The following is a 12,617-nucleotide window of genomic DNA, read 5'->3' on the forward strand; positions in this document are numbered from 1 at the left end:
GGTGATCATCACCATTGCGAAAGAGCCTGATCTCTCTAATGTCGATCACCCAACGTGTAGAATCTGCTTTAAAGCCAACGTTTTGACTGAACATCCAGCTAAGTCAACATTATCACCGCCCAACGCATTGAACCGACACTCTGTGATCCAAGTATAAAGATTGCCCTTCGCTCCCCCATTTCCGTGTGCGCCGTCATGACATGCATTATTCGAGATTGGAAACTTAATGGCGATATCCATTTTGTCTCGATTGAGTAGCCATTGCGGTAAGAGCAGCTGCTTCCTCGCTGGCTTGTTGCCGCTGTAAGCGGATTTTTGTTGCCTCTGTGCCATCATCCGGCGTTGCGGCTTCTTTGAACCATTGATGCTGAAGTGCCTGTTTGGCTGTGATGCGGTCCGCGGGGTCATACACAAAGATCCTCTTGAGCAAGTCCAGGAAGTTGTTCAAGAACTTGTTGTTGTTATCAGGAATAATCTCCTATTCATGCTATTAGTCTTTATTGAGATGAAGGTAGCACTAGGAACGTACCTCTAAACGCTTCATAGCCTTCACAAAGCGTCTTGAAGCTCGAGTCGTCTCCTGCTGCGGGTAATCAAGCTTCAGTCGCTTGAAGAATCTATTAAAAGTCAGTATATGTTATTCACCTCCGATCTTGTGAACATACTTTGCGGCGGGATTTCCACCACTTCTCTTGGCCAAACCATTGACTTGTTGTACCAGAGGCATAGGCACTCTTTTGCCGACAACAGCCTCCATCATAGCTAGGTGTTCGAGATTGTCATGAGTTTGGAACAAGGCATCTCCGGTGAAGAACTCAACAAGAATGCAACCAATGCTCCAGATGTCACACGGAAAGGACCAGCCGAGACCGAGTATGATCTCTGGGGCTCTGTAGTGTCGAGTGGAAACGACCGAAGAATGATACTCATCTTGGAAGGTGGCAGATCCAAAGTCAATTAATCGGATCTCAGTGTCGAGGAGGACCTTTCGTTGAGCAGCTTGTCGGTTGACCGTGCTCGATGACGACGGAATTCGACGGCTGTACGTGAATGCTTGATACGCACTATCACACAGGAGGATATTTTCCGGCTTCAAGTCGGTATGAATGAGGTTCAGATCATGAAGGACTGCAATATCTCAGCTTCAGCGCTACTTATATAATTTGGTGTAAAACTTACATGCAACACTGGTGAAGAGTTGTCTTGCAAAGCTCTGAATCTGACTGTTGGGGAAAGGAACAAAAGCATTGCCCTTCAGAAAATCGAAAACACTCTGACCGAGCAAATCCATGACAATGCAGATGTGACCCCGATAATCGAAACAGTCTCGAAGATGTATGCATCGATTCCGGTTTTCGTGGTCATTTGCCTTTAGAGTAGACAAGACTCGTAGTTCTATTCTGGAGGCATCGCGGTACTTCTGGACAGACCTGATAATTTTGATAGCAACCTGTTTATTTCTTTTCCGATCCCGGGCCTGGACGACCTTGCCGAAAGTTCCTTGTCCAAGGAGTTTGGTGACTTGGTCTGTTCATTGTCAGCGTCAATATTTGGAACGAGAATTAAATTCACTCACATCTTTCAGTCAGATCAGATTCAGGCACAACAATGTAGTGTCCATCGTCGTCGTCAACCTTGCTATTCTTGGTGTAGGAATTCTGTTTCACACATCAGTAAGAATTTTGATTCGGGCTCCAGGAGAACTCACATCAGCAACCTGCTTCACCTGGACATCTGGCGCCTTGATAGGTGGTCTTGGAGGTGGTCTGTAATTTGTGAATGCATCCCCATTTGTCTCCAAGTCTCTCTTCTTGGCCTCCGTAGCCACTTGAAGTCGAGTCGCTGTTCTCTTTCTCTTCTGACCAGGTTGAACATCAACAGCCTCGTAGCCATTGTGTCCGTTCGACGAATGAGAGCCGAGTGATGTTGCGGCAGTAGTGTGTATAGCGGAAGTTGTCCGATCAGTTGAGATGGTAGAACCAGAGGAATCCTTATACTCAGGGCTCTGATTGTTGGAATGGGAGGGACCGAGATGGTATACAGGATCGTAGACTGATCCGACGTCATCGCCCTTCCTTCTCTTTGCAGCATGCCTGGCTCCACCGTTCACAGAGCGGGCATTCTGCGTATTTGAGAGGACTGATGCTGATGGCTCAGGGGTCGGGGAATCATCGATGACGATGACCTCCTTGGGCAGACCATTCTTGTAGAATTTATGCCAATCCGGCTCCCGCTCCCGAGATCGTTGCCGTTTCTTGGGATTCTGCTTGGGGACGGAGACGGAGGATGAGGCAGGCATAGCAGCTGGTTTCGTTTCCGGTCTTGACGACGAATGTGCAGTGTTTTGACTTATTCGTGTGGGGTCAGCAGCGGCGACGCTGTTCGCTGAGGTGCCGTTACTCGAAGGAGTCGGAAGGGTATATGGCGCTCCCAACCGGCTGCCGCCGTTCAAGAGAGTGTTGTTGGCTCTATAACCACTGTTGGATTGATAGTTCTGATGGTGAGAGTATCCGTAGTTCGGATGATGGGGCGGCAGTGTCGACGGTGTCGACATTGCACGATGAGAAATGTACCGTTTCGCACCCAGGTGGGCTCAGACGACGGCGAACCGATAATGCGCTCGTGAAAAGGCCGATGAGGCTTGATCAGGAGTTCAGGTCGAGAGCATAGACTCTGCGGACCTGAAGTTCGACTTTGCTGGCGAGATCGGGTGAATTGCGCGGTGAGGGTTGAAGACTGGTTGTCTGGGTCGTAGCAGGGCGGCGCGTGTGGGCAAAAGTCGCAGCAATGGAGATTCCCCGTCAGACTCGGGACATTTCGCGGTCGAACCGTGGCAAATGGAGGTGCCTGTGTATCTGGAAGACTACAGTACAAGAATTATCATCGAGATGTGTTCGTAGAGGAATACTGGAGCGTCGTTGGAAGGCAGATTCTTTTCAAGAAGTTGCGAGTTGGGCTTGTCGCTTCGGATGGCGAGTGTTTGGCTTCCCACGGTCTAGCGTGGTCAAGACCTCCGCTTTGCTATGTAAGTGCAGTGAGTTGAGTGTGCTGTGCACCACCGAGACTGCGCACCGCACGCTGCAGCACTTTCAACGGTTGAGGAGACTGGTTGTGATGGACCTGGACAACTGCATCTGCAACTGTAACTGGACTTGGGACGTCTCAATACAAGTAGAATAGAAAGGAGAATTCATTCACCAGCGTCGTGACAGACATGCTTATGTCAACGGTGTATGTCAATGTTATCACCTCCCTGTCTAAACGATCTAGGTAATTATTCACTCTGACTGCTCACTACGACTTTGGCCGTTTTTTATCGCAGCAAGGCTGAAGCAGTGACAGAGGCCTACAGTATTGTAAGAGAGTCTGACCAAACAGGTAATCCTTTGGCCGACAAGATGTTATCTCCTGCTTGTGGGCGTGAGTGATCGATCGATCAATCAATCAATGAAATGCTTTTTTGTCTCTGGTCGTCCGTCGTCTCTGGGCAGCAACCAAATTACGCAGCAGCATTTCCCCTCACCGGGCAATCCACTCACAATCCACTCACACTCCGCTGACATCAAATATCAGAACCGGACATAAACTCTCATTACCTCCCGCATTCGAAGGGGCCAGGAATCTACGGTCACTGTAAAAATGTGCCCGAGTAATCTTACCTTGTTGTAAGCTCAGCTGGACAGGAACGAAAAAGCCGAGCTCCCGCCATGCAGCAGCTCCCTTTCGTGATTCGACTCGATTCATATAACCGGCGTTGGTCCCCCATTCTTACTGTGAAGTCTGAATCCTCAGCACCGCAGCAAGGTTACCGCCAAGACAAGATATTCCACGCCTTGCGTTTGAATCCACCATGGAAGACTCCATTCCCATTGTGCACATATCATGCCATGATATCAGCAGTTGGGGAGATGGGGAGCAGTGTTTACACGATTCCAGGTGGCAGCATGGGTCCTGTACGCGTTCTATCACGACCCCTCATTAGGAAGATCGCACGTTCAGGGTGGCAATTTCACAGACGAGATGCAAAGGATCGCCGCCTGTCTCACAGACAAAATGGTCCTATTTTCTCTCCACACTTCAGAAACATTTCCATACCCCCAAGGTAATCAAATGTTTCTATGAAAAGCTTGATATGGACGTGCGAGAAGTGTGATCGCCCATTCGTCGCATCATCTTCGCCTGGAATGGTGATTTTCCGGATGAGGGGTGAAGTTTGGCACGTGAAGCGTCTGGTACATAGGTACATGCCTCTCTTTAGGTACAGACATCCAGTGCGTATGGGGCGGAAAATTGGCCGGGGTGCTCAATGATCTGGTACAAGTAGCATCATTCACTTCAGAAAGAATGGAAGAAGCCCAAGTGGGTGTGCATTTTGCATATCCAGCAAGCCAAGCCTGAACAATTGTAGGTATTGGAATGTATCCGATCGTGAGACCAAAGGCAGCACAAGCAACAATCGACCTTCGAAAAATGTGTCTTAACCTGTCTTCTACCATCTGTGTATGTATGCAATAAACTCCGGCCAGCAAACGCCATGCTTCGAAAATGCAAGTAGTTTTACAGATGCTGTTCTGATTCCGTCGTGTATATGAGCTGCTCATGGAGGGCAGTGAAGGTCATTGCTGACCTATTCTTACCATCGCCATCTTCAGAGTAGTTGATTCTTGGGTATAGTTTCCGGACTCCGGTTATATACCTCTATTGAATACAACCTTCCCGTTCTCTCCGCCTTTATCCCAAAACTCCTTTTCAAGGCTGGAAGCATCAACACTCTGTCTTTGTGGAAATGCTGCAAGAGCCAATGGAAGAGCGAACAGACTGGTGGTGAGAATGAGGCCCAGATTGACAGGCGTAGTAAGTCTTGGGTTCTTCTTGAGCCAGTCCTGCTTCTGAAGTCGGACCAGAATCAATGGCGGAATTACCATAATTGGGGAGCTATTCAATACTCTGCTAAGAGCAGTCTCCGATACTGCGAGAGTGGCAGCTTTCTTACTCTTGCCGAGGGATGGTACTGAGGATTCTGATTTGCCTTCCGCTGCCAACTTGGCTTTATCTGCCTCCGAAAGAACTGGGTACACCTCAATGCCTTGTCTAATTTCCTCTCCGCGCATGAGGAAGACATTGAGAGCTCCAGCACTTGCAACCGCCGCAAACGGAACCAATCTTGTCAAGATTGTCTTTGTGGCTGGACTGACTCGCTTTAATCGAGGTACGAGAGCATTCAGTCCCAATGCTACCGAACATGATGCACCCACTGCGAGGAAGTATGATTGTGTGATTTTCGAAATGGATAGAGGGGTAGATTTGTTGGCATTGGCGTTGTTGATCGCAACATTGAGGGATTGATTGGTGATTTGCCAGAGGAGTGTGCCCGTCGTCTGCCACCATCAGTAATTACAAAATAGTGATATAGAAGGACTTACTCCGAGTCCAGGTGTCAGCATTCCCGCAGTAACGACCAAATTCGAAATCACAAAACAGGACATTCGGAATGGTAGAAACACTGGATCGCCGGTATCTGGCAGCATTAGTTCGTATGCCTTTATGCAGCCCTGCAGCACCTACCCGGGTGTAATGTCGAATCGACCACCTTCTTCGCTTTCCATAGCTCATCATTCATTTCTGCGATCTTCCCCTGCTTATATCCTGCCACCAGACTCTTCGCATGTTCCAATCCAGCTGCATTCACGAGTAATGTCCTGTACAACATTCAGCACTTGTGCTACACAGCAATTGCTTGACTCCAAACACCTTTTTACTGAGACTAATAAAATACCCTCCTCACCTAGGATCTGAAATATTTGCGGAGTGCATCACTCGTCCCCAATATGTGCTGAGATCATATTGAGAGGCGGGGAGCTCTCGATTTCCAGGTATTGATGCGGACATTGCGATTTGAATTGGGGAGGACCGAATTGGAAGAGAGGCGTGAGACAAATTGAAGAGTAACTTGACTCCTACCTGGGGCGAGTTTTTGGACTCGTTACCCAGAGGTGTTGAGCGGTGAAGGGGGGTGAAGCTCAATCGCAAGAAATTTAGAGCTTGCTCCTGGACAATGTCCGACCTCGCTTGTCTGATAGCTTGTGGGACAATCGCTAGGTCCACTAAATGTGGAAAAAGATCAAAAGCAAAGAATTGTACCATTAAATAGCATAAGAAGGGTTCACATAGTTTAACAGTGTATTTGACTTAGTATAGTCCAAAGTAGTCGCAATAATACTTTCTTCAGAGAGAGTTCTGATGTGAAACTAGTACTGAGCGGATTCATTCCGCTCTTTCGCCCCCTCAAAAGTGCACATTTTGATAATGTTAAATAAGCAATTTTTTTGACACACAATCCTCAAAATTTGAGGCCTAGTGGCCTAATGGTTAAGGCGCCAGATTTCGGCAACGAAAGTCTCTGGAGATTGGGAGTTCGAATCTTCCCTGGGTCGACGGAATGATCTCCATTGAAGCAAAGCTTCAACAATTTCTTTTTTCGATCCTGTTGGCGTTTGTGCTGGTTTTGCCATTGTAAAACTAGCCGAGCTGTATTTACTCCACTCGTGTGAACTCGGTTCACACTCTTAGATTGTGCTTGTATCTTTGAACTATATTTTGACATATACATCTTGATTTTATGGCTGTTGCAATTCATCTAACAGTCCGCCTCACAGATCATACTTGTCGGCAAGATTTTGATAGTTTTGCTTCTGCTCGCCCATCTATATCTCTACCTCTACTCGCTAACTATTGTGTGCTCTGACATGTGACGCTCTCATCCTCGACAGCATGACTTATTCCAAGTCTTACTCTATTTCGCTCATTAAACACAGCTCAACCTCAAAGACTTGGTAATTCAAAATTTTCTAGATATTACTATGCATCTCCAATCCTTCTTGGTTACCGTTTTCTCAATCGTCGAGGTGCCTTGGACAGGACAATTTCGATGACTATATCCTTGGTCTTTATCTTAAGCACTTATTTGATCATGAGCGAGTTCTATATGTGACAAAAAACCTTTTGGTCTAGACATGTTCGAGATGTCCGCTCGGCTCGAGTCGAGGGCAGTCAAAAAAGCTAGCTTAGCCAATCACTCGTTCTTGTCAGAGACCTAGAGACACAGTCCCTCGATAAAATCTCTGCTGTTTGTATCTGCCTTATAATATCTCAGTACGTTCACAAGAGACCGGGTTTCTGAGTACACTGCAAGCTAGGCAGAAAGAATGATCTGCGGACTAGTCCTCGACTTTCGAAAATTAAGACCGTGTGGATTGTCTTTACGGCACAGTGCATATGCAATACCTGACTCAGGTGTGTACGGTGCCCTTGTCTGAAGTAAGGGCGCAGTCCTACTATGAACACGTCAAGAGTCATTCATTCTTGGTTATTGGACTCTGCTGTTTGGATTGATGTAGCAAATAAGGAGGATAAGGCCACGAATTTACTATTAACATCACTTTAGCATATAAATCAGAAAGCATGAAATACACTCATCCCTTTCATCAATTGCCTCATTTGAACATCATGGATTTCTTGGTACGCAGATACTAGAGGAATGCCTAGCATTCTTTGGGTTTGAACGTTCAGGGAGGGGTCGTGGTCTCTTAATTTGATGGGATGATAGGCAGCGAAGAACGGTTTTAGGAGTATTTTGAGAGCAGAATAGCGAGGCGTTGAGGGCAAGATGTCAATTCACTACATCATTGAGCATAGAATGTCTGTCAGGAGAGAAATATCTCCGATATCAAAGGATTCGAGACTGACTATCTCCATGAAATACAGTGTTATTGCCATGCAATCAAGCACATTCACCAGTTCGGATCCAGCTTTCCGACCCAGCTCTCACTGACAGTTCTGTATATTCTCAGCTCTCCTGTCACCATCGTAGACATATCATAAGACCCAGTCTTCACTCTCTTAACACCTCCAACATTCTGCTCCACAACTTTCAAGACGCCATTCGGCTCAACGCCAGTAATAACCGCGGTATGGTCTGGATCCCCAGCCCATGCCGATCCTCCATTCTTGAGTTGGAAGTGGGCTTTGAGAATCTGTATAACATCACCTCTCGCTACTCCCGAATCACGAACGCTGCCTTGCGGCTGAGGATTCGATGATTGTGCTGGGAGGCAAGAGTATACAAGTGCACCGTGGATTAAAGTCTGTGAAGGCATTGCCCCTATTGCTTCCAGGCCGTGATGAGCGAGCGTCCAGCACTCTCCATCTCCGACTTGTTGACCCATCTTGGATTCACACCAGCTTGCTAGTGAATCGGAATATCTATCGATGTCAGCTGTGGACTTTAGAAAATTAGAAAAGACATACTGCTGCCGATAACCATCTAGTTCACTCCGAGAGAGGGGTCGAGGAGGAGGAAAGTGCTTTTGTTGTGCTTTGACAGTCATACCTGGATTGCTACTATCCCATGTCAAATGTATTTTAGTACTTGAGAGATCTTTGTAAAACCGCATATGCACCGAGTATGTATGTGTTTTCCGGACTCCTGAAAATGACCAGCCAGATGTAGCGGCATATGTTATCTCGTTTGGTTTAATTGTTTTTGGTGGGAATCTGGCTGGTGTTTGTGCAAACCATAGTGATTGGAGGTCTAGATCTAGGTCTTTGGGTTCATGGAAACTAGTTGGCTGAGGAATTAGCAAATTTGAGCCCAAAATGTTCATATTACTGATGATAAAATTCTGTCTTCGTTCCAGTCCTCTTCCACCTGGAAAATTCCAGGGACTGCTGAAAGCTAGTATTGCAATTAACAGCGGTGCTTGGCACTCTGGAGCTGACATGAGCAATATAGAGGTTACACTACAGAAACTCCATAGTGCTCATAATGCTTCGGAGCATTAGAATAGAAATTTCGTGGAAGGACAGTCTATGAAAAGGCACATCACAAGCAGGCAGTGAGCGAGTTAAAGTACCAACACATAGGAAGATTGCTTATTGATAATGTACACTTACTTGAGGCTTCGGCTTGCTTGATAATGGTACAGGCGGAGGCGCTGGACTCGAGGAGCCGCCATTCGTCAAATCAGTTCTCTTCGCAGGAGGAGGGGGTGGCTTTTTTTTCCCAGCCACGGCTGCCACTACAGTATCATTCGTATTGTCATGCATTTCAATCTGATGATTATCCGGCTCTGGCGTCTGTGGACTCGATACCCCGCCATAAGCTCCCACCTTATCCGCAATGCCATATTTGTTGTTTAGTTTGTTGGCGGATTGCCACCCAGATTTCACTTGTTCTCCGTGTCTTTCTCGGAAGTTGTTAGCCGTACTGGCTGCAGCTCTAGCATCACTGAATGACACTGAAGATGGATCGTTCCTAAAGGAAGACGCAGTCTTAAGCGCGGCTTGCTTTTGGGCCCATGTTGTGCCCTCACTCTGGGTTTCTGGTTTTGGTGCTGTCGAAGACGAAAGGCGTGAAAATCGGGATTGGAGTTCATTGAGTTGTGAGGCCTGAACTGGAGAAGCATTCGGTGCTGGGCTTCGCGATGGAGATGTCGTACTGGGAGGAGGAAGAGTTGGCTTCGTTTTGGCTGCTCCAATACCAAAACCTGGTACCGATACCCCGGCAGCTCCCAGTCTGTTCAACGCCCCCTGATTGAGTATTCCTTTATGTGCATCGGTTTCGTTTGCAGAACTATATGATGGGGGTGGAGAAGATAAGGTATTCGAGTTTTGTCTTGGAGGTAATCGTGGAGGGAGGCCCGGAGGCTTTGGTTTGTCCGCAGCAGGCGTTCTGCCATCTGCACCATCTTTGCGACCTGGCGGAGGAGGGAGATGAGAAGTCGTTAGTCCTGTGGTATTTGCTCGATAGGGAACCGGAGGAGGCTTTGGCTTCGCTGCCTCTTCAGCCTCTCTTTCTGCTGCTTCCTGTTCTTCCCTCTCTTTCGCTTCTAATTCTTCCTTGGGAATGGGTGCCCCCCAACCACCAGTATCCGGTGTGGTTTGATTCGGAAGAGCAGCACCGCCATGATACTTGACGTTCTTTGGAGGTGGTCCGAAAGCCGCAGGGTCCTTCAGCGTGTGTAGTGGTCGTGAGATGTGGTCGGATGCCTCTTCACCGGGACTCTTCTTTTTGCCCATCCATCCTGCCACTTGATCGATGCCTTTAAAGTCGCCTCGCCATGATTCTTTGGACTTGCCATCTTTACCCTTCGGATGCCAACCCCCTTTCAAGGTATCTTTAAAGCCAGACATGGCTGAAATAGTAGAAACGTGAAGATTCCTGCTCGGTGACGTCGGCCTCAAGTGGGTTGTAGCATGCGTGGAATTAGCGAGGACAGAGGTGGCTTTAAGCTGCAAATACCAACTTTTAATATCTCCGGACTGAATTGTTTGAGTCAAAAGTGCTTGATATTCATATTCATAGCACGAGATTTTAGAATTCACTGTTCGTTCCAACCAAGCCAAGACATAGATAGGTATATTGCAATTTGATTTGATACTTTGGTATTTCATACTCCTGATCTGACTACGAAATGCTGATATAGCTCCTGTTTGCTATACTTAGATCTCAAAGCTAGTTCAAAGCTCGTCCTTTCTTGCAGCGGCTTGAGAGTGGTCCTCAACATGATCTGTCACGGCGGTTTTGACATCTCCACCGCTGTACGTTATAGCCTCAATCTTTTCAGCAGAAGTACTTTCCTCGCCCGCTGCAACAGCATCAACTTCACCAAACAATTTATCCATACGCTCGAGTGAGATTCCCTTGGTCTCTGGTAGAATAAAAATCACGGAGATCTGTTCCCAACTATGTTAGCTTCGGCTCCACATCTAAGTACCGAATGGTGAGAGTATTTATGACTTACCAATGCAACAACATTGAGACCGAACAAGAGCCAGTAGCTTTTAGCTCCAACCTCTTGGTTGAATCTCGGCCATGGCTGGGTCAAAGCAAGAAGGCAAACAGTCTGTCCAAGCAGGGAGAGACCGAAGGCTTTATCACGGACTTCCTGAGGGAAGATCTCTGAAGCAATAGCAGGCGTGATGGGACCGTTAGACCAACAATATGTCAAACCAACAATGAAGAGCATAGCGACTTCGGCAACACAAGCAGCTCGGTTTGTATTATCAGGGTAGGTTGTGGTAAGCGAGGATAATATGAGAAGTGCCAAGGACTGGATCGTGAATCCTGCAATGAGGAGAGGCTTTCGGCCAAATCGATCAACGGTGAATGTGTTCACAAGAACGATAACAAGCTGTAGTGCGGCTTGTATACCGTTGATGGCGAGTGCTTGGTGACCAGCGTTCCATCCCAAGGATTCGTAGATTAACGCGGCGTACATGGTCAGGGCAGCAATACCACCAAATTGTTGCAACGCCATAGCGTAGACGCCGTAGGCAAGTCTCTTTCTCATTCCCGCGCTTGAAAAGATTCCCCAATATCCTGTGTTGAAGCGCTTCCGGTATTCGTGAGAAGCGACAAGTTCATGGAATTCAAGCCGAACATGCTCGTCGTTAATCGTTCCCGATCTAAGCTTCGCAAGAGAAGCAAGACATAATTCTGGCGAGTCGGGGTTCTTCTCCAAAAGCCATCTCGGAGACTCAATGTAGAAGAACGAAATACAGACGAATGTTATTCCAATCGGGATTTGAATGATGTTGGATACTCTCCAAGCGATGTTGTACGGCGAGCTGTGGAAAGACATGCCATATCCAGCCCAAAAAGCGATAAATGTTCCAAGTTGGTATCCGAATTGTGTCACTGTTCCGACGAAGCTTCCTCGTAAAGATCTTGGGGCGCATTCGGCAACATATAAACTGGTAGCAATGTATACGCAACCAAAGCCAAGACCACTATATAGTTTTAATGATGATTTGAATAAGTCTGGCGGCTTACTTACGCTGTGAGACGGCCTAAGATAAGGACGCCATAAGTATTGGGTACGACCTGAATAACACTATCACGAATTAAAACAATAGTTCGGGAGACTTCGTGAGTGACCTACACTCCAACAATCATGACGGCAATAGATATCCTCAAGGCCCACAGTCGTCCAATCCAATTCGCGAGGGAACCACCGACGATCAGTTGAGCAAACCCTAGTCAATCGAATAAGTATTCTGAAGCAAGCTTCCTCACTGTAACAGCTGAACATTTCCAATGGGAAAGTGCAAGTATCATTTCGTTGACAAAAGTATATCTTCGAAAATCGGATTTAGACAATTACCGGTTGTGGCCCATGGAATAGTCGCAATAACACCCTGCTTGGTAGCATTGACTGCGTAGTAGGCTCTGAATTGAGGATCCGCTAGAATTACTGTCATGATTCCAGCGTCGTAACCATTAAAGCAGGTACTGAAGACCATGCCATAGAGCATAAGAGCTGCATAGCGATCATTGGGAGGCAGAAATCTCTGGAAGAAACCCATTGTGCAGAATTGTTAACAACTTGATACTCAAGCAAAGTACGAAGAAACAAACTGAACTTGACGAAACGAATTTATCCGTTCCATGTCAACAGTCATATACTATTGGAGACCCCGCAGCATGTGCAGCGATGAACTGATGGTCGTCTAGAAGCAGACTCCGGTGGGCGTGGGGTTGTGGAGCGGAACAAATTATGTGGAGTGGTGGAATGGTGGGGTAAAAGTCGCTGGGGTGAACCCAATCCCGGGAATGG

At 47.2% G+C, this 12,617-nt stretch overlaps 4 protein-coding genes and 1 non-coding gene across 5 annotated transcripts; 1 reads left to right on the top strand and 4 right to left on the bottom strand.

The window, feature by feature from the left end:
* Positions 1 to 68: 68 nt before the first annotated feature.
* Positions 69 to 2,670, bottom strand: LY89DRAFT_190512 (kinase-like protein). The gene is made up of 6 exons (XM_018205699.1): positions 1,709 to 2,670; positions 1,577 to 1,658; positions 1,180 to 1,527; positions 666 to 1,128; positions 530 to 617; positions 69 to 478 (listed from the first exon to the last, which is right to left on the bottom strand). The coding sequence occupies exons 1-6, from the start codon at positions 2,552 to 2,554 to the stop codon at positions 224 to 226; spliced, it is 2,082 nt and encodes a 693-aa protein (XP_018067056.1). The 5' UTR covers positions 2,555 to 2,670; the 3' UTR covers positions 69 to 223.
* Positions 2,671 to 4,688: 2,018 nt separating this feature from the next.
* Positions 4,689 to 5,889, bottom strand: LY89DRAFT_672843 (Tricarboxylate/iron carrier; the record flags this gene model as incomplete). The annotated part of the gene is made up of 4 exons (XM_018213310.1): positions 4,689 to 5,378; positions 5,424 to 5,518; positions 5,566 to 5,699; positions 5,786 to 5,889. The coding sequence occupies 4 exons, from the start codon at positions 5,887 to 5,889 to the stop codon at positions 4,689 to 4,691; spliced, it is 1,023 nt and encodes a 340-aa protein (XP_018067057.1).
* Positions 5,890 to 6,351: 462 nt separating this feature from the next.
* Positions 6,352 to 6,434, top strand: LY89DRAFT_t57. Its single transcript has one exon. It is a non-coding gene; the product is annotated as a tRNA-Arg (tRNA).
* Positions 6,435 to 8,479: 2,045 nt separating this feature from the next.
* Positions 8,480 to 10,245, bottom strand: LY89DRAFT_687673 (uncharacterized protein). The gene is made up of 2 exons (XM_018215557.1): positions 8,953 to 10,245; positions 8,480 to 8,619 (listed from the first exon to the last, which is right to left on the bottom strand). Exons 1-2 carry the CDS (start codon positions 10,189 to 10,191, stop codon positions 8,611 to 8,613), a joined length of 1,248 nt encoding a protein of 415 aa, XP_018067058.1. The 5' UTR covers positions 10,192 to 10,245; the 3' UTR covers positions 8,480 to 8,610.
* A 211-nt stretch (positions 10,246 to 10,456) lies between these two features.
* On the bottom strand, positions 10,457 to 12,437 carry LY89DRAFT_785298 (MFS sugar transporter-like protein). Its single transcript, XM_018222878.1, has 5 exons — positions 12,165 to 12,437; positions 11,943 to 12,036; positions 11,838 to 11,894; positions 10,803 to 11,790; positions 10,457 to 10,734 (listed from the first exon to the last, which is right to left on the bottom strand). The coding sequence occupies exons 1-5, from the start codon at positions 12,364 to 12,366 to the stop codon at positions 10,519 to 10,521; spliced, it is 1,557 nt and encodes a 518-aa protein (XP_018067059.1). The 5' UTR covers positions 12,367 to 12,437; the 3' UTR covers positions 10,457 to 10,518.
* Between the last annotated feature and the right edge of the window lie 180 nt (positions 12,438 to 12,617).

This window comes from Mollisia scopiformis (genome assembly GCF_001500285.1).
Source record: "Mollisia scopiformis unplaced genomic scaffold LY89scaffold_20, whole genome shotgun sequence".
Classification (NCBI taxonomy): Eukaryota; Fungi; Ascomycota; class Leotiomycetes; order Helotiales; family Mollisiaceae; genus Mollisia; species Mollisia scopiformis.